The sequence below is a fragment of the Numenius arquata genome, chromosome 27 (assembly GCF_964106895.1).
Source record: "Numenius arquata chromosome 27, bNumArq3.hap1.1, whole genome shotgun sequence".
NCBI classification, from domain to species: Eukaryota; Metazoa; Chordata; class Aves; order Charadriiformes; family Scolopacidae; genus Numenius; species Numenius arquata.
This window is the reverse complement of record NC_133602.1, coordinates 870,428-889,010: the sequence shown is the minus strand read 5'-3', so window position 1 is coordinate 889,010 and position 18,583 is coordinate 870,428. Positions and strand designations below refer to the sequence as shown.

Here is an 18,583-nt window from a genome sequence, read left to right as displayed (position 1 = left end):
TGTCCTTCTGCTGTTGGTGGCCCCAGAGCTGGAGGCAGCACTTGGGGTGGGGGGGGTGTCTCCCCAGAGCGGAGCAGAGGGGCAGAATCCCCCCCCTCGCCCTCCTGGGGATGCAGCCCAGGGGGTGGGGGGCTTGCTGGGCTGCCAGCGCACGGTGCCAGCCCATGGCCAGCTTTCCCCCCCACCCCCAGCCCTCCCAAGCCCTTCTCCTTGGGGCTGCTCCCCATCCCTCCATCCCCATCCCGGGCTGGGACCGGGGGCTGCCCCCACCCAGGGGCAGGACCCTGCCCTTCGCCTGGTTGGACCCCATGAGGGCCACACGGGGCCACCTCTCCGCCCTGTCCTGGTCCCTCTGGATGCCACCCCGTCCACCGGGAGTGTCATCGGCAAACGTGCTGAGCGTGCCCGCGGTCCCACTGTCGGTGTCACCCACCAGATCCCAGAGGGTCCCTCCTTCCCACGCCTGGAGGGGCACTAGGTGGCACTCGCAGTCGCACACTCCCAGCACAGCTCTTCCCGGAATCAAAAAATCCCTGGGACCTGGAGCTGTGGCCAAATAAAACGCTTTAACAACCTGATTGTTAAGCGCAGTAATAAGCGGTTTTTAAGGAGAATCGCTGCCGTTCTTCGCCAGCGCTCGGTGAAAAGCTCGAAGCTATTTAAAAATAATGACTCTGCCCAGCCAAAAGCTGCAGTTCGGAATTCTGCTTATCATCAATTAGCGGCGGCTTTGCCAACAAAAGGACAATGCTGAGCCCACAGGACAATACTTCCCAGATGGCCTGTCCCCAACAAATTAAAGTTGCAGCCCTGATGAAGCAGGAGCTGTTTAAAGACAGGAAGCTTTTTCGGAATTAACTCTGTCCTACTCCTACAGAAAGGAACACCTCCCCCGCAGCCGGGGGGAAACTCAGGAAGAAAATATTCCTGGGATGCTGCTCCCAGGCCACATATGCTCCTTGGCCACCCCAGGCAATGTCACCCCGCTGTCCAGAGGGTGGGCTGGCCACCTACGGGGTGTCACACATTGGGGAACAGCCGTGTCCTCGCACACGGCTTGGGGACAGATATCAAACCATCTTATTCGACGTGACACACGGTCCTTCTCCGAACCCCGCGGAGGTTTGTTAATGGAGGGGGACTTCAGAACACCCTCCCACACCCAACCTGCAGTGAGAAGGCTCCCAGAGCTGGAAATTTCATGCCAGGGCTTGAAAAGACACTGGGTAACGCGGTAAAGGGGCCGTGGAGGAGACTTTTGTGCAGGAAAGCCCATCGATACGCTCCCATGCAGGCTGTCACTGCAAAAACACCGCCCCGAAATCTGCCTCTCTCGGGAGGGAGCAGGACAAGGAGCCTCCATGGAGGGTTCTCCCTCGTTTCGTGCCGGGTCGCTGCTCTCTTCAACCCATTCCAGCCTCCCACAGCCCTACCTTTGCTCGGTCAGTATCTCCAGCACGTTCTCGGCCAGCCAGATGTTCTTCGCCGTCACATCCCCGCCTGGAAAGCAGCAAAGGGAAGAGAAAAACCAGTTAGATGGACCAATGCGGTTCATCAAACTCAACTGAACCACAGATGCTTCGATCCCAGTATCCCCAGTAAAACCAAGTTAATTCAGGAGTTTGCTCCCTGCCTGGAGAACACTCTCCTGCCCCACGTGCTTGGCCGTTCCTCGATACAGCACATTTCTAGGCACAAGTGCTTTTCTCTTCAGGGACCAAGGGGGTCTTTGCTGCAACAATATTCTTGCAAAAGAACTGGGATAATACGGAGTCAGTAATTATCCTTCTGGAAAGCAAAGGGGAAGCCAGAAAGGGATGAGATTCGACAGCTGGAAAAGAGAAAAAATTTGCAGCTGCTGAGCCTGCAAAAGGGAAACGGTGTCTGCAAAAAAAAATAATAAAAAAAAAAAAAAAAAAGCCCCAAACTCTCAAATAAATGCCGGGTGTCAAAGGGACGTCTCACACCCTCGGTCTGGGCCTCCAACACGAAGCCGGAGCCTTTGGCCGCCGTGGCTGGGAGAGGAGCGGGGGCTCCTGCTCGCCCAGGGCGGGGGGGCACGGAAAACGCCTAAAGCAGGGCAGCCAAAAACAATGGGATCAGAACAATTAAAGCATCTTGTAATAAAAGCGGTGAGAAGTGAGAGAGCGGCATCCCTTCCAGAACAGAAGGGGCCCTGAACGGGGAGGGGAAACAAGGGATGCCTTCACCAGTGGGGGTTTTTTGGGGTTTTTTTTTTGTTGGTTTTTTTTTTTTTAAAATGTTCTGTGTTTACACCCTGACAACAGCTTGGCCCGTGCTCAGGACACCGTCCCCTCCTTCCTTCCCTCCCTCTCTCCCCGTTCTTCCTCCCCCGAAAGAGCAGACCCGGGCGATTCCCAATCCCGTGTCGCAGCCGCGTAGGATCAAAAACCACCATGTCAAGGTTTTTACGGCGGGACGTTAATTCCTCCTCGGTGGACGTCACCGGCCGGCACCAGCGCCCAGCGGAGAACACGGAAGAGGCACCGTTCCTGTGACTCCGGAAAGGCGTGTGTGTGTGTGCGAGGTTGGGGGGGACACACCGTGGGCCACCGTATGGCCAGTGCCGGCTCCCTGGAGGGGCTACCGACTCGCCGTGGGGCGAAGCGGGCTCTCTGAGGAGTTACAGAGGAGCCACAGGCATGGCTTTTGCCATCCCAGGGGTCAGAGCAAGGACTAAGGATGATCCCGGTGCTCTTGCACGGCGCTACGGGGTGAAATCTGGCAGAAACAGGAATCAATACACTTCCTGGCTGTTTTTAGCATTTGCCAGAAGCCTCCTGGCTCTCTCTGTGATTCACCCCTCGTGGAGGCTGGTTGGGAGCAAGGTTTATCCTTCTGCTTTATCCTCCCTGGAGAGATTTCCTCGCCAGACAGGTCGGGGCAGGCTTGGTGCCTGCAGCGAGCCCCACTCCCGCCTCTCAGCCGGGCAACGGAGACGCTCGGGAAGTCTGTCCCGACGGCAGCCGAGTTCCTAGCTCCGATGCCGTGCGCAGCACATCACGAACCAGCCCTGGTCGGCCACCGACGGCATCCAGCCCACTGCCACCGAGCCGGGGGACGCAGGCAGGGGGCCGTCACCTCGCTCCCGGTGGCACAACTCACCCGCGATCTGCTTCATGAAGGTCATGCAGACGCCGTCGGCACCGAGCACCCCGCTCTTCACCAGCTCCCGCAGCAGCCACACCAGCTGGGCAGAGGGAGAAATCAGCGCAAGCCCCCATCCCGGGACACCCTCTCCCCAATACCTCGTTGCCTCGAAACGCCACCACGTTTCGAGTCAACACGGAGCAAAGAAGCTCCGACCGCCCCCCAAACCCTCCACACTCAAACACCTTCCGCCTGGATGCTGTGAAAGGAGCAATTTGGGGGAAAAAAAACCTTCTCCTCACCTGGGTCCGACACGTGTCCTGCAGCTTCAAGTATTTCTCCATGAGAATGTGGTTGATCTTGTTGAGAACGATGTTCATGCCGTCTCGGCTCACCAGCGCCAAGTCCCGGTAGCACTGCAGCAGAGGAGAGCGGGAGATGGTTACAGAGGAAGGGACCATAATGGAAAAACATCCCATGGTTTTATCAAACTTGACCAGAAAACAGCAAATAAACGAATCTCAGGGAAAGGTCAAGACAGAGAGATTCCTATGACGTGATCTGAATTGGCGTCCCCAGGGCCAGGCAGGGAGAGCCATTATAGAATCATGGAATGGTTTGGGTTGGAAGGGACCTTAAAGACCACCCGGTTCCATCCAGGGCCACCTCCCAACAGCCCAGGTTGCTCCAAGCCCCCTCCAACCTGGCCTTGAACCCCTCCAGGGATGGGGCAGCCACAGCTGCTCTGGGCAACCTGGGCCAGGCTCTCACCACCCTCAAAATAAAGAACTTCTTCCCAATATCTAACCTAAATCTCTCCTTTTTCAGCTTAAAACCCTTCCCCCTCATCCTATGGCTCCCCTCCCTCATCAAGAGTCCCCCCCCTTCCAGCTTTCCTGGAGCCCCTTTAGGGACTGGAAGGGGCTCCAAGGTCTCCCCGGAGCCTTCTCTTCTCCAGGCTGAATCCCCCCAACTCTCTCAGCCCCCCCTCCCAGCACAGGGGCTCCAGCCCTCCCAGCATCTCATCTGGCCCCGCTCCAACAGCTCTGTGTCCTTCTGCTGTTGGTGGCCCCAGAGCTGGAGGCAGCACTGGGTGGGGGGGGTGTCTCCCCAGAGGGGAGCAGAGGGGCAGAATCCCCCCCCTCACCCTCCTGGCCACGCTGCTGGGGATGCAGCCCAGGGGGTGGGGGGGCTTGCTGGGCTGCCAGCGCACATTAATCCTCTGGGGGCAGGGGGGGGTATGAATCCATGGCTGGATTCCTTGGGTTTAGCCCCAGAAGCCAAAGGTTTCTCTCTCCAGAAAGGACACCATTGAGCGTCCCTGTCCCCTCATCCCAGCCCGTTACAGCTCTGGAGAGACCAACAGGAGGGAAAAAACCAGACAACGGTCCTTCAGGAAGGGATCGGTTGATAAACAGTCACATCCACACGGCTTAAGCCCCCCCTCACCACTGCTCCCAGTCTCCCCAGTGACAACTAGAACCACATGGAAGGTGCCCACAGGACTTGGGGTCACTGGTCGCATTCGTTTGCGTGGGAGCTCCAGGGAGACGCAGGAGCGGAGGCAGATTGTCCCCAGGCCACCGCTCCTGCTGGCACAAACCTTCCAGGGTGAGACAGAGCCGGATTTGGAGACGGTCTGGCTCCAAACCCCGCTGCCACCATTGCATATTTCGGGTTAGAAATCCAGATATTCTCCCCAGGGTCCAAACCGGTGGATTTGGTGGGGTCGTGCTATGGGATCGCAGGGGAAAAAAAGGGATTTTCTCCCCTTTCCTCTGCCACCAGCAGCCAGACAAAAAGCCGGCCAGAGAGAGAGAGCAAAGGTGCCGGTTCTCCCTTCCCCTCCGGTCAGGACAGCAGGGGGTGGAGGGTGATTAGGAAGTAATTTGCTAAGTGGTTCTGCATGAATGTTAATTTGTGCCAGTAAATGTCATGATATTCCAGAGAGCAGGGGTCTGGTCGCTGCATCCTCCTTTTAGAGAGTTAATGAGGTCTCCAAAAGATCTCTTTGATTAGAGACTCCCTGGGTTCAGGCTTTCCTTTCGCATATAGCACCGTGTAAAAAAAAAAAAAAATCTATATATGAAAAAAAAAAAAAAATCAACCAGAAATCCAAGAGTTGGAGGCTCTTTGGGGCCTTTAATTGCTTTTGAAATGCTAAAGGAATCCCCGCAAAGAGGAGACCAGACTCAGAGTCTCCACGCAGAGGATTACCTGGCCAGGAATGCACGACATCTCCCTCCGGAAAAGAAACTCCTATGTCACACCCACTGGAAAATGCAGGGGACAGAACTGGTCCAGGACACAGCCAGTTCCCCCGTGGGTCTGCCCAACCTCAGACCAAGCTTTGACCTGAAAACACCAGCGTTGGCGGGTCCCTGCCCTGCCTGGATCCCACTTCCTGAGCTCCACGGCACGATGACAAGCACCCATCGCCCCTGGCACGTCCCCGTCACCCTGAGGAGCAGCCACAAGATGAACATCTTTCATCTCAGTAGCTTTTCCTGGTGGTTGGTAGCTTCTGCCTTCAAAGAAATCATGATTTTCTGGGTGAAACACCTGGGTGTTGGTTTTCTGCTGGACGTGTGCGAGGTGTGGTGTCCACATCCATATTTAAAGCCACCACGAGGTCCTGTGACATGGCCCCGAGAGCAGGAATGAGCTCCCGATGGGCTGGGTCGATTCTGGCAACGTCCTCAGGAGAAGGGCTGGAACAAACAGCTCCAAACTCCCTCCAATCTGAGGGATTCGCTTCTGGTTCAGTATTTAAGTCCCAGGAGGAAGGAAGGCCACCATAATCCCATTACCTGGGGAAGTTTGGCAGCTCCTCCCCTCCCTCACTGCTCACTTCCTCAAATCCCACGGGCAAACGTGGCAGAAAAACGAGAATTCAAACCTCACCGAGGGTTTTGCTGATCCTTGGCCAAAAGTCGAACCGGCCAGAGGAGAACAATTCCCATTTTACCAGGGTCACGGCGCCACGACGTGTCACCCACCGGTTGTTTAGAGGGGTCAGCCTGGACCCCTGATTAACAGCACAATAATCCAAAGCAAGGTGCTTGGGAAAAAAAAAACCAAACCAACAAACCAACCATCTTCAGGGCTCCAGCAGATGGGGGTGGGGAGAAAACAACAAAAAAACCTGAATTTCTTGATTATTGCCAAGGCTGCAAACAATCCATCGTCTCCCTCCCCGCTCCGGGCAGATCGGAGCCGCCGCTCGTTTAATTAACAGGAAGGAAGGAATGATAAATGTTCGCTTGAAATGAAGGGGAGAAGAAAAATTAAAGGCAAAGAGCCACGGAGCGGAGGAGAGAGGTCCCCTCCCGCCCGGCAGCGGGGCAGGAGAGGAGCACGGTGGAGGAGACGTCGGAGCTCGTCCACGGGGAGGGCTCGGTGCCCTCTGATCCCGGAGCAGGGTGTTAATTAAAAGGGAGAGGTGCCAGGCGGAGGAGGGAGAGATCCGAGGGCTCGGTTGCTGTCACTTGGATATTTGAAGGCGGTCAAGTGTCCCTCCTCACAGCTGGACAAGTTTAGCACCGCTAAATCGTTCCTGGCTGGAGGTTCAAGGCAACAAAGGGGGAGGAAAATCCGCCGTCGTGGTGAGGGGAAGGCTGTGCCACCACCTCTTTAATCCATCGGAAAGGGGATGGGGCAGCTCAAGTCCCAAAAGGGAAGGGAGATGCGTTTGAACAGCCTCTCCGGGGATAACAGGGGGTACCCCCACCTCCCCGCCACGCACCGGCAGATGTAGGTGGGGGACAGCGAGGCCACGGTGCGAGAAGAGCTGGATCCAATGAAGAAATCACTGAGGAAACCCAAGCTGACCAGGCAGACGACGTGAGACACCTCTGCTGGAGCACCGGGACTGGAGCCTGCTCAGCTTCGAGGGCAACGAACATTGAAATACCCTCAAATGCAAACAGAGCTACAATATCCGTCATTTTTTTGGGGGGGTGGGGGGGGGTGGGGAGGGGGAAACCAGAGGTTCCAGGAGGATGGTGAAGCCTCGTGGGGTATGTTTGGTTTGGTACCACTTGTACACCAACCTCGTTGGGTTGGATGCTCTTGTGCTCACACCTGAGGTTGTGAATCTTATAGAATCAAAAAATGGTTTGGATTGGAAGGGACCTTAAAGATCATCAAGTTCCCACCCCCCTGCCCTGGGCAGGGACACCTCCCACCAGCCCAGGTTGCTCCAAGCCCCGTCCAACCTGGCCTTGAACCCCTCCAGGGATGGGGCATCATCACCCAATCTTCTTCCCAGAGATGGGAATGGCTCCTGCAGACCATCCGAACTGGCCACTCTGAGCATCCTGGACCTGTGGGCTTCTCGCTGGAGGATGAAGAGAGCTCTGGCCTCTGCGTGATGATTGCAGAGCTCTCGCAAGATGCCCCATCAGTCAGGCAAACATTAACCCCTCTTCAAAGGCAAGGAGTAACTCTTCCACCCTGCAAAGCCTGGTAGAAAAATCACTGACCATCTCCCCGTCCCTGCTGTCTGGACACAGATGACCTCAGGGCCCAGCAGAGCAGCAGATCCAATTACTCCCTAAGAAAAGCAACGTGCTCCGACAAGCGGATCTGACAAGAGCAGGAGAGGACCAGCCGCCTCTAATTAAGGTGGCCATGAGCAGCAAAGCATGTCTCCAGCCTGTCATCTCCGGGAGACGGCGTTGGTGCCTGCCAGCGGCACGGTCACAAGGGATTTGGATGCTCACCCCTTTGCTGGAGATCTCAGAGTGGGAGATGTGCCAGGCAGGTTTATCCCAGTCCCTCATGGTGGGATGGCCAGCAAGGGAAGATAGGAAGCTGGAGAAGGATGGAATCACTCGACCTTTGCTTCCAGAGTAAGGACACACCTGCTCCATGAGTCTTATGTCCAGTTAACCACGTCTGGATACTCCCCACCACATCCTGGAGGGGAGAAGAGGCCAATGGTCTCCTGAGGGGCATCAAGAAAAGCATGACCAGCGGGTGGAGGGAGGTCATCCTCCCCCTCTGCTCTGCCCTGGCGGGGCCACATCTGCAGCACTGGGACCAGTTCTGGACCCCCAAGTTCCAGAAGGACAGGGAACTGCTGGAGAGAGTCCAGTGGAGGCTGCGAAGATGATGAGGGGCTGGAGCATCTCTGTGCTGAGGAAAGGCTGAGGGACCTGGGACCATTCAGCTGGAGAAGAGCAGACTGAGAGGAGATCCCATCGATGCTGAGCAAGAGCTAAAGGGTGGGGGGGCAAGAGGATGGGGCCAGGCTCTTCTCAGTGGTGCCTGGGGACAGGACAAGGGACAACGGTCACAAACTGGGACACGAGAAATGACTGTGAGGGTGGCAGAGCCCTGGGAGAGGCTGCCCAGAGAGGGTGTGGGGTCTCCTTCTCCGGTGAGATTCCAAACCCGCCTGGATGTGATCCTGTGGGACCTGCTCTGGGTGACCCTGCTTGGGCAGGGGGTGGGACAAAGTGGTCTCCAGAGGTCCCTTCCAACCCCTACAATTCCGTGATGCTGTGAAGTTTACCCTTCGGAAGACCATCCCGTAGAGTGCTACTAGTCAGCAACTGGAAATACTCTCTGGCTCCCGCAGTGCCTTGGGAAGAAGGATGCGTTCAGGGGTGCTCCGAGCCTCAGCTGGACTCAGCCTCTCCGGGTTCCCAAGTCTTGTGCTGGGCACAGGAGGCAGAATCGGGCCAGAGCCCAAGGAGAGCAGGGCTGGGACTCCGCGGTCAGGGTTTGGGAAGGCCTTTGGCCAACAAGGAGAGCGAAACTCAGCCATCTAACGCGTGAGAAACCTGACTTGCACCAGCACCCTCAGCAATCAGACTCCCGGGAGAAGCATGTTTTGCTTCCAAGAGGTGATTTTTGGGGAACGGAGCCGTATTTTCATCGACGAGGACCAGCCCATCCAGCAATGCCAAGGTTCTGGGAGCTAAAGCGGATCTAGTGCTTCGGTGGAGAGAGCTCTGCCCTCATCGCCGTGATGAAATCAAGAGCGAACCATCGCATGAGTCACCTTCAGCTGGGATTTAGAGAGCATCCCTAATGGCACGTCCGTGACAGACCCCCCCCCGACCTCCAGAGCCCATTTCAACCCCTTTAAACTCTGCCCAACACCCCTGAACCGAAACGCACCCAACACCAGGACCCCCGGGAACAGCTCCCCACGCACGGCCCTTCCAGCAGGACTGTTTTTCCCCCCCCCGTCGCTGCTACAAATAGATCTGGTTTCTATAACAAAACATCTTTTTCAGCTCCCTCCCCGGCCCCAGTTCGCAGCAACAGCGCCAAATCCCCATCCAAGACCTTTAGAAAACAAAACATTCATCTCCCTCTAGGTGAGGAGCTACAATTTTAAAAATCGCAGTTTACGGCCTCGTTAAAAAGAGTTATTCAAAAATTAAATCCGCTCTATGAAATTAATAGAGGTGGAACTGCTAAAAAAGCAATTTTCTCTAGGAATTGAACGTGTTCCTCCTCTAGAGCCTGGGTGATTATTTCTGTAGGCATCTACATCTGGCTTCCAGCACGTCAATCCCTTCCGCGCCTCCGAAGACAAGCCAGAAGCTGGGAAAGGCCTTACAGTTGCTTGAAGAATGAACATTTGCCTCCCACGGAGAAAAACAATTAATTCCAGGGCTGGGAGAGAACCCAGCCGAGCTGCCTTCCCCGGCGGCGGTGTCTGCGCTCCGCGGAGTGGCAGCGGCTGCAGCCCCTGGGCCACGTGGACGCAAGAAACCCAGGAACGGTCCAAGCAAGGTCATTGCCCCGTGACAATAAACACAACTCCGAGCCCAGGGTTCCAGCCAGGCACCTTCCGAGACCTAAAACTTCCCCTTCTCCAAATCAATCTCTCTTGGATAAACTTTCCTCGCTCACCGATGGACGTGTCTTACCTTCTGCGCCTGAGAGGGTTCCGTCAAGACCAGGGTGAAAAGGCCCAGGCAGATCTCCTCGTGCTGGGGGGTTCCTTTACAGATCTGAGGGGAAAAAAGGGCAAATACGTGTCTGAGAGAGAAAAAAATATTGGTGAGGGGGTGAGACGGGACGTTTGGGGAAGGTCAGGAAAGTGACAGGAGGAGGAGGAGGAAACCCCTCTCAGACCCACCAAACGGGTGGTCAACGGGGCACCCAGCACCCAGCGAGGAATTCCAAGCAGGATCACAAGGGAATAAAGAAACCATCCGGGGTCTCATTTGTACATTTGTACCCCGCTGGGAAGTCAACGCTGGTGCAAACCTTTCAGCACTGAGAGCTTTTAGTTGGATCAATTAAGGACCTCTCATTAATGAGGGGTAACAAACCCCCAGACTCTTTTGTCTGTGGTTGAGGACCTGGCCCAGCTCTTCTTACTTTTCTACGCCCTGTTCATCAAACAGGAAAGCATTTAATGAGCTTCAGGGCCCTAAAAATCCAGCCTGGGCTGCCGAGCTTTTCCCATTAAGGGAAGGCAACCCTCTGCCACCGACTCCACCAGCCCAAGGTGTTCCAGGGAGGAAAAAATGCGACCAACACGTCTGCGAGCCCATCAACGTGTCACACAACAGTTTCCCTTATACGGTAACATCTGCAGCTTCGCGCCGGGGAGTATTTTAAGACTATGCAGAGTTAGAAATAAATGCTCCCGTCCCTCAACAGAAAGGCTGAACCTGCCCTTTTCCAGCCGTCTGGAGTCCGGGCTGTTGGGAGGCCGGGAAAAAGCTGATGCAAGGGGAGCAGGAGGACAAAAATACAGGAGAAAGTTTGCTGATGATACCAAACCGGGAGGGCTGGCTGACACTCCAGAGGGCTGTGCCACCATCCAGCGTGACCTGGACAGGCTGGAGAGCTGGGCAGAGGGGAACCTCATGAGGTTCACCAAGGGCAAGTGTAGGGTCCTGCATCTGGGGAGGAAGAATGCCGGGCACCAGTAGAGGTTAGGGGTGGACCTGCTGGAAAGCACTTCTGAGGAGAAGGATCTGGGGGTACTGGTAGATAGGAAATTATCCAGGAGCCAGCAATGTGCCCTTGTGGCCAAGAGGGCCAATGGAATCCTGGGCTGCGTAGGGAAGAGTGTGGCCAGTAGGTGGAGGGAGGTCATTCTCCCCCTCTGCTCTGCCCTGGGGAGGCCACGACTGGAATACTGCGTCCAGTTCTGGGCTCCCCAGTTCAAGAGAGACAGGGAACTACTGGAGAGAGTCCAGCGTGGGGCAACAAAGATGATGGAGGGGTTGGAGCATCTCCCTGATGAGGAAAGGCTGAGAGAGCTGGGACTCTTCAGCCTGGAGAAGAGAAGGCTGAGCGGAGACCTTATCAATGCTTCCAAGTATCTGAAGGGTGGGTTGAAGGAGGATGGAGCCGGACTCTTCTCAGTGGTTCCCAGTGACAGGACGAGGGGCAATGGGCACAAGCTGGAACAAGGGAAGTTCCATTCAAATATGAGGAGAAACTTCTTTAGGGTGAGGGACAGAGCCCTGGAAGAGGCTGCCCAGGGAAGTGGTGGAGTCCCCTTCTCTGGAGATCTTCAAGCCCCACCTGGATGCAGCCCTGAGTGATGTGCTCTGGGCAAGGAGGAGTTGGACCAGATGGTCTCTAGAAGGTCCCTTCCAACTCCCACAGGTCTGTGAAATGCAAACACGAGGGACTCCTCCTGCGTGCGCACACACGTACGCCGGGAGGGAGACAAGCACTGCCAGATTTCAGCGAGAAGTCACACTGCGGGTCGGCTTCCAAATAGGTGATTAGAGGAGGATTAAAGGAGGCACAACGTCGTTTTGTCTTTTAACTGGAACGGCTCTGGGAAGCCTTGATGGGCCGAGAGCAGGGAGAGCACAGCAGGCTCCATTCCCCTCGGCCTGATCTCGGTGAGGGTATGATACAGCCCAAATTATTTCCTCCGGGCAGGATTTCTCATCCCTCAAGGAGCTGGGACACTTACGTGAGCGTTGAGGGCATCGTTAGCCTCCCTCTCCGACAGCCCGTTGGTTAACGAAGTCACGATGCCCACGCACCTTTCCAGCCTCTGAAAGAGAGAAAAGCCAAACGTCACCAAACGTTTCATCCTGGGGGGGCATCAGGAAGAGTGTGACCAGCAGGTGGAGGGAGGTCATCCTCCCCCTCTGCTCTGCCCTGGCGGGGCCACATCTGCAGCACTGGGACCAGTTCTGGGCTCCCCAGTTCCAGAAGGACAGGGAACTGCTGGAGAGGGTCCAGTAAAGGGCTACGAGGATGATGAGGGGCCTGGAGCATCCCTCTGATGAGGAAAGGCTGAGGGACTTGGGGCTTTTGAGTCTGGAGAAGAGAAGGCTGAGGGGGGATCTGATCAACGCCTGGAAATACTTCAAGGGTGGGTGTCAGGAGGATGGGGCCAGGCTTTTTCCAGTGGTGCCCAGTGACAGGATGAGGGAATGGGCACAAACTGGAACATAAGAAGTTCCATCTGAACATGAGGAGGAACTTCTCTACTTTGAGAGTGGCAGAGCCCTGGAAGAGGCTGCCCAGAGAGGTGGTGGAGTCTCCGTCTCTGGAGACATTCCCAACCCTCCTGGACACGATCCTGTGGGACCTGCTCTGGGTGACCCTGCTCTGGCAGGGGGTGGGATGAGATGACCTCCAGAGGTCCCTTCCAACCCCATGCCATTCTGTGATCATTCTGTATCCTGTCACAAATTTGGAAGCACAAGTCAAGCCCATCCTCGATGACACAAGATACAGCCGAGGCTGCTTTCACGCCCCACCCAAACACCCCAACAGCCAGAAAAACAGCCAGCTCTCGGCTCCTGTCAAGGCTCCACCAGCTGGAGAAGCCACCGCTTCATCACCCTTCATTTTATTCACAGGTTTGGGGTTTAAATACTCTGCTGACACCACCCAAAGAGCCAAAAAGTAAACGTGTGATTATTCAGTGACATTAATACTGATGTCACTTTGATACCAGGCCAGGACACGGCCGTGCCAAGACTGAACTTGAGGCAGGGTGGTGAATCCGAGCCCTGAGTGCAGAGCTGTCCCCCGGGATGAGGAGTTGTCCCCGTCCCCGGCATCCAGCAGCTCCCGGCCGTGTGGGAACCCCGGGGCAGCAGCCAGGAAACCTCCTGTTCTCATCATTTAACATCTGAGCAACTTCTGGCTCAGAACAAACAACAGGAGCAGACGTTCACAGGCAAACACCCCGCGGGATGAAGTGTTGGGAAGCGTCACGGAGTCCGGAGTGGTGAGTTACGGGAGCCCAGGGATGAAAACACTTGGAGAAGCAAACGGCAAAGGCTCCCACTCCATGCGAGAGGATTCAGAGCTGGCTCCTCTCCACAGAGGGCGTGAGCAGCCCCACATAGAACCGGTTTCTTCTCCCCAGCATCCTGGGCACCGGTGTCAGCCCATGTCTGCCTCTGGTGCGAGGAAATCTGGGGGGCATCCAGAAGAGTGTGGCCAGCGGGTGGAGGGAGGTCATCCTCCCCCTCTGCTCTGCCCTGGCAAGGCCACATCTGCAGCACTGGGACCAGTTCTGGGCCCCCCAGTTCCAGAAGGACAGGGAACTGCTGGAGAGAGTCCACGGAGGCTGCGAGGATGATGAGGGGCTAGAGCATCTCTGTGCTGAGGAAAGGCTGAGGGACCTGGGGCCGTTCAGCTGGAGAAGAGCAGACCGAGAGGGGATCCCATCGATGCTGAGCAATAGCTAAAGGGTGGGGGGGAAAGAGGATGGGGCCAGGCTCTTCTCAGAGGTGCCCGGGGACAGGACAAGGGACAATGGTCACAAACTGGGACACGAGAAATGACTGTGAGGGTGGCAGAGCCCTGGGAGAGGCTGCCCAGAGAGGGTGTGGGGTCTCCTTCTCTGGCGAGATTCCAAATCCACCCGGATTTGATCCTGTGAGACCTGCTCTGGGTGACCCTGCTTGGGCAGGGGGTGGGACAAGGTGGTCTCCAGAGGTCCCTTCCAGCCCCCACCAGCCTGTGATGGTGTGAAAGAATGAGGCAGAGTGATGTGACTCCGGGCATGGGAATGTCACCTCCTCTCCCCACCTCACGGTGCCGTCTCAGACATGGTGACAGAAGGGCTAGGTGGACCCGTGGGGTCACCACGTGCTGTCACAGCAGTGGTGACACCCCAGAGCCCACAGATGGGGTGGAGAGCAGGGGTCCCGGCTGCCAGAGCCACAGCGACTCAGCCTCGGGGCTCCTTTAGTGCCGGCGTCTTCTTGTTCCGAATTAAACTCTGCCACAAACAGCTCTGTCACCACGCCAGGGACACGTGCCCTGACTTCTTTGCTGGTGCCACCACTTCCAGGCCAAAACTGGACCGGTTTGGCCACGGCAGCCAACTCGAAGGTCCCCGGCTGATGGCCTGATGAGGTCTCGCTTGCCTGGAGTTCCCTCGGGGCCCACATTTAGCGCAGAGGTGACAAGGGACAAATGCAGCCCAATAAGCAGGTTACAAGAAGGTTATTTCTACAAAGTCCCTTTTTTTTGTTGTTTTTTGGGGTTTTTTTTGTCTTGATTGAAATGCCGACACATCACCCCGATTAAGGAACTGATTAGCGACTCCTTTGCATATCAAAGGGGCTGCAGGGAAGAAGCTATTGAGAAAAGAGGTCAAGAGTTGTCCCCTCCAAGGCAATATGAAAGAAGAGGGACTGGTCCCTAACGAAGAGATAATGCCTTTGTCAACCCGCTTTGTTCCAGGCCCGGCGAGGGCATTATGAAAGAGCAACGGGGCAAAACCCATGAAAATCTCCCGATTTTAAAGCAGATGAATTATTTGAAAGGGAGGACAAGATCCAGCGGCTGAAAAAAAAAAAAAAACCAAAAAAAAAAAAACACAAACCAAAAAACCAACAAAACCCCACAGAGTTTGAAAAACCCCAGTCAGAAATATAAGACAACTCCTTGGTAGACAACGCAGCCCATGAACCACCAGAAGAGCTTCGCGAGGAAGTTCAGCGTCAAACGATGTTTTTGATCTGCCCGTGGACCCGCAGGATTCGGGTTTGGTGTCCCCTTTTTTGGGACAACCGGGAGATGCACCAGCTCCGGAGGTTATTTGGGATCAGCATTTCTACCTTTGAGGAAGTTTAACGGATCGCCGTAAAAAGCTCTGTCGCTTCCATCAAAACCCACAGCGGATCGAGACGACGATTTCTCCCGTGTTACCACCCGGCAGGAGATATATTTTCATGCCCTTCGCTCCTCCCCATCACGTATTTCACCCCAAAACAGATGCGTTCAACTCCCTGCCACCAGCAGGAAGGGAAAGACCGGAGGAGGTTTGTTTTTTTTTTTTTTTCCCCCTGAAGATGGCAGCCCATTTACTGCCAAAACTCGACGTGCGACCATCACGCCTGGTTTTTCCTGTGTACGCTCCCTTTCCTCTTTGTTGGAGTCTTTAACCCAAGAAACACGCAACTTGTGACAGTGAATCCGTCAGCGCTCGGGAAGCGTAATTAATATCCCAACCAGTTTCTCCCTCAACCGACCACACTTCCAGAGAATCACAGAATTCTCTGGGTTTGAAGGGACCTTCTAGATCATCCAGTCCAACCATCAACCTAACTCTGATAAGAACCATCACTAAACCATGTCCCTCAGCACCACGTCAACCCGGCTTTTAAATCCCTCCAGGGATGGTGACTCCACCACTTCCCTGAGCAGCCCATTCCAAGGCTTCACAACCCTTTCCGTGAAGAAATCGTTTCCAATATCCAATCTGAACCTCCCCTGGCACAACTTGAGGCCGTTTCCTCTTGTCCCATCGCCTGTTCCTTGGGAGAAGAGAGTTGTAAAGAGCGAGAAGGTCTCCCCTCAGCCTCCTTTTCTCCAGGCTGAACACCCCCAGCTCCCTCAGCTGCTCCTCACAAGTTCTCCAGACCCTTCTCCTTGGTCTCCAGACCCCTCACCAGCTCCGTTGCCCTTCTCTGGACCCGCTCCAGCCCCTCAATGGCTTTTTTTGTGGTAAGGGGCCTAAAACCGGTCCCAGCCCTCGAGGTGGGGCCGCACCAGTGCCCAATACAGGAGGACCATCACCTCCTGAGTCCTACTTGCCACGCTGCTCCTGATAGAGGCCAGGATGCTGTTGGCTTTCTTGGCCACCTGGGTACACTGCTAGCTCACGTTCAGATGACAGTTGACCAACACCCCCAGGTCCTTTTCTGTCATGCAGCTCCAGCCACTCTTCCCCAAGCCACTTCAGTCAAAAATGATTCTTTCCAGTGGTTTAAGAGAGGTTTGATGAATAAAAACGTCTCTGGGAAGACTTCTCCTGGTACTTGTGTTTGCTCGGACACGTTGCCTTCACCAAACCTGAGCTCCACCACGCTCACTGACCCATGGTGCCTCCTTCCAGACCTGATACCCTCAGGGAAAGCTCCGTTGGGAGCCACCTGGACCCTCAAGAGACCGGCTTTGGTAGCCTGGAGCCGATTTTCAAGCCCAACCTAAGCTCCCAGCCATGCCGGGCTCACGGAGCTGCACGGGTCCAGAGCTGGGAACGTTCTGTCCAGACCTGGACAGGACCCAAAACACACACGGGAACCGACCACGCTTTAGTCAAAAACGATTCTTGTCAGTGGTTTAAGAGAGGTTTGATGGATAAAAACATGCCTGGGAAGACTTCTCCTGGTAATTCTGTGTGCTCGGACACATCGCCTTCTCCAAACCTGAGCTCCACCACGCTCACTGACCCATGGTGCCTCCTTCCAGACCTGATACCCTCAGGGAAAGCTCTGTTGGGAGCCACCTGGATCCCCAAGAGACCGGCTTTGGTAGCCTGGAGCCGATTTTCAAGCCCAACCTAAGCTCCCAGCCATGCCGGCCTCACAGAGCTGCACGGGTCCAGAGCTGGGAACGTTCTGTCCAGACCTGGACAGGACCCAAAACACACACGGGAACCAACGAGCGCTTTGAAGGAATATAAATACCCTCCGAAATGGCAAAGGACAGTTTCCAGACCTTGAGACCCAGTTATTCCAGTTACCACCCTGTTTTTCTCCTGCAAGTGATTTCTTTTTCATTTTTGGTTTTTCTCTGCACCACTTCACGAGCCCCAAATACACTTGTTTCCATCACACAATAAATAACCAGGGCCCGAGTGACGTGTCCACCTCGACCGGGTCCCTGGGCTGCTGGTTCCTCCACACAAGGAACAGATCCCAGTTGTCCTGGGGAGGCCCCGAACCTTCCCCACCTGTAGAAGAACCAGCTCTCTTTGCCCAGACAAACCCAATAGGAAGCAGGAAAGTTTCCTGGACACTGGGGTGATGAGTTCTGTCGGTGCTCAGCCTTCACAATCCCACTCCACACCCCGCAAGCGCAGCTGGGACAAGGCGGGCAGGGACCCCCCCAGCCGGGAGGTGGGTTTTGCTTAGAGAGAGCCCCCTCCTTGCACAGGGCTGGGCAACGGGAGCAGCCTATGCCCCCCCCCTCCCCCCCGAGCCCGTAACCCACCCCCTGGAGCCCCTCCCTACCCCCATCCCCAGGCACCTACCTCCTCCAACTCATCCTTGGCATCCAGAAGAGTGGAGACCAGCAACTTCCCTCCTCCTGCTGTTCCCCCCTTCCCCTTCTGCATCTCCATGGCTGGGGGGGGGGGGGGGGAAGAGAGGGGGCGGGGCAGCCCCTATCTAGGGGGCTTGTCCTGAGAGGAGCCCCCCCTTTTTGCTTGGCCGTCCCCCCCACCCAGCTCTTCCTCTGGGGAGGACGGGGAGGGGGGGTGTTTATGGGATATACCCCCCCTCCGGAGCACGACCCCCCACCCCCCTGCTCCTGCGATGGGGTGGAGGGGAGAGGGGCACTTCAGGGGCCGAGGGGGGGGGGGTACAGGGGGGCGGAGGGCTCCCTCCCCTTCACAGGGGTGGGGGGGGCTGCTCTTTGACTAGGGCAAACCGGGGGCCTGCGGCCTCGCTGGGGAGACTGCACCGGGGGGGGCCTACGGGAGGGTGCTCGGGGGCAGGAGGGGGCTATGGAGGGACCCGGGACGGGGGGGGCTGTGGGGAAAGGGGTCCGGGGGCGGGCGGGGGCACTCCGTCGGCCGTGGCAGAGGAGGCCTGTGGGGAGCCAGGCCCCCGGGGGAGGCCTGTGGTGAGGGTGAGGGGTTCCGGGGGGGGCCCCGCCGTGGTGTGGGGGGGTGACAGGTCCCCCGGGGCGGTGCGGGGCAGGGCGAGGCGGGCGCTGCGGCTGCCGCCGGGGCCGGGGGAGGCTCCGCCGGGCGGCGGGGGGGGGGGTGTCTCGGTGCCGGGGGGAGGGGAGCGCTGGCTCCGCACCCCCCACCCAGCGCCGCCGACCGGAAGTCACTGGGAAAGGGACGGGAGGGCCCGGGGGGAAGAGGAAGCGCAGGGCGGCCGGAAGTGCCCGCCCCTCCCGCCTTCTGGCCAATGGCAGCAGGGAATCGGCTTGGAGTGACGGCGCGGGTAGCCGGCCACGAGGGGGCGGGGCCGCGGCGGGCTGATTGACCAATGGGGAGGCGGGGGCGGGGCCTGCCCCGATAGGAAGCTCCGCCCTCCCGCTC

General features: G+C 56.7%; 1 protein-coding gene across 1 annotated transcript in view; it reads right to left on the bottom strand.

Moving 5' to 3' along the window:
- Positions 1-17,653, bottom strand: part of INTS3 (integrator complex subunit 3) — a 50,147-nt gene extending 32,494 nt beyond the window's left edge. Inside the window, exons 1-6 of the mRNA XM_074164386.1 lie at positions 17,564-17,653; positions 12,023-12,106; positions 10,002-10,085; positions 3,414-3,527; positions 3,127-3,211; positions 1,434-1,500 (exon numbers count right to left, since the gene is read on the bottom strand). Coding sequence (XP_074020487.1) covers positions 1,434-1,500; positions 3,127-3,211; positions 3,414-3,527; positions 10,002-10,085; positions 12,023-12,106; positions 17,564-17,653 — 524 coding nt within the window. The remainder of the gene's footprint in view (positions 1-1,433; positions 1,501-3,126; positions 3,212-3,413; positions 3,528-10,001; positions 10,086-12,022; positions 12,107-17,563) is intronic.
- Positions 17,654-18,583: the final 930 nt, after the last annotated feature.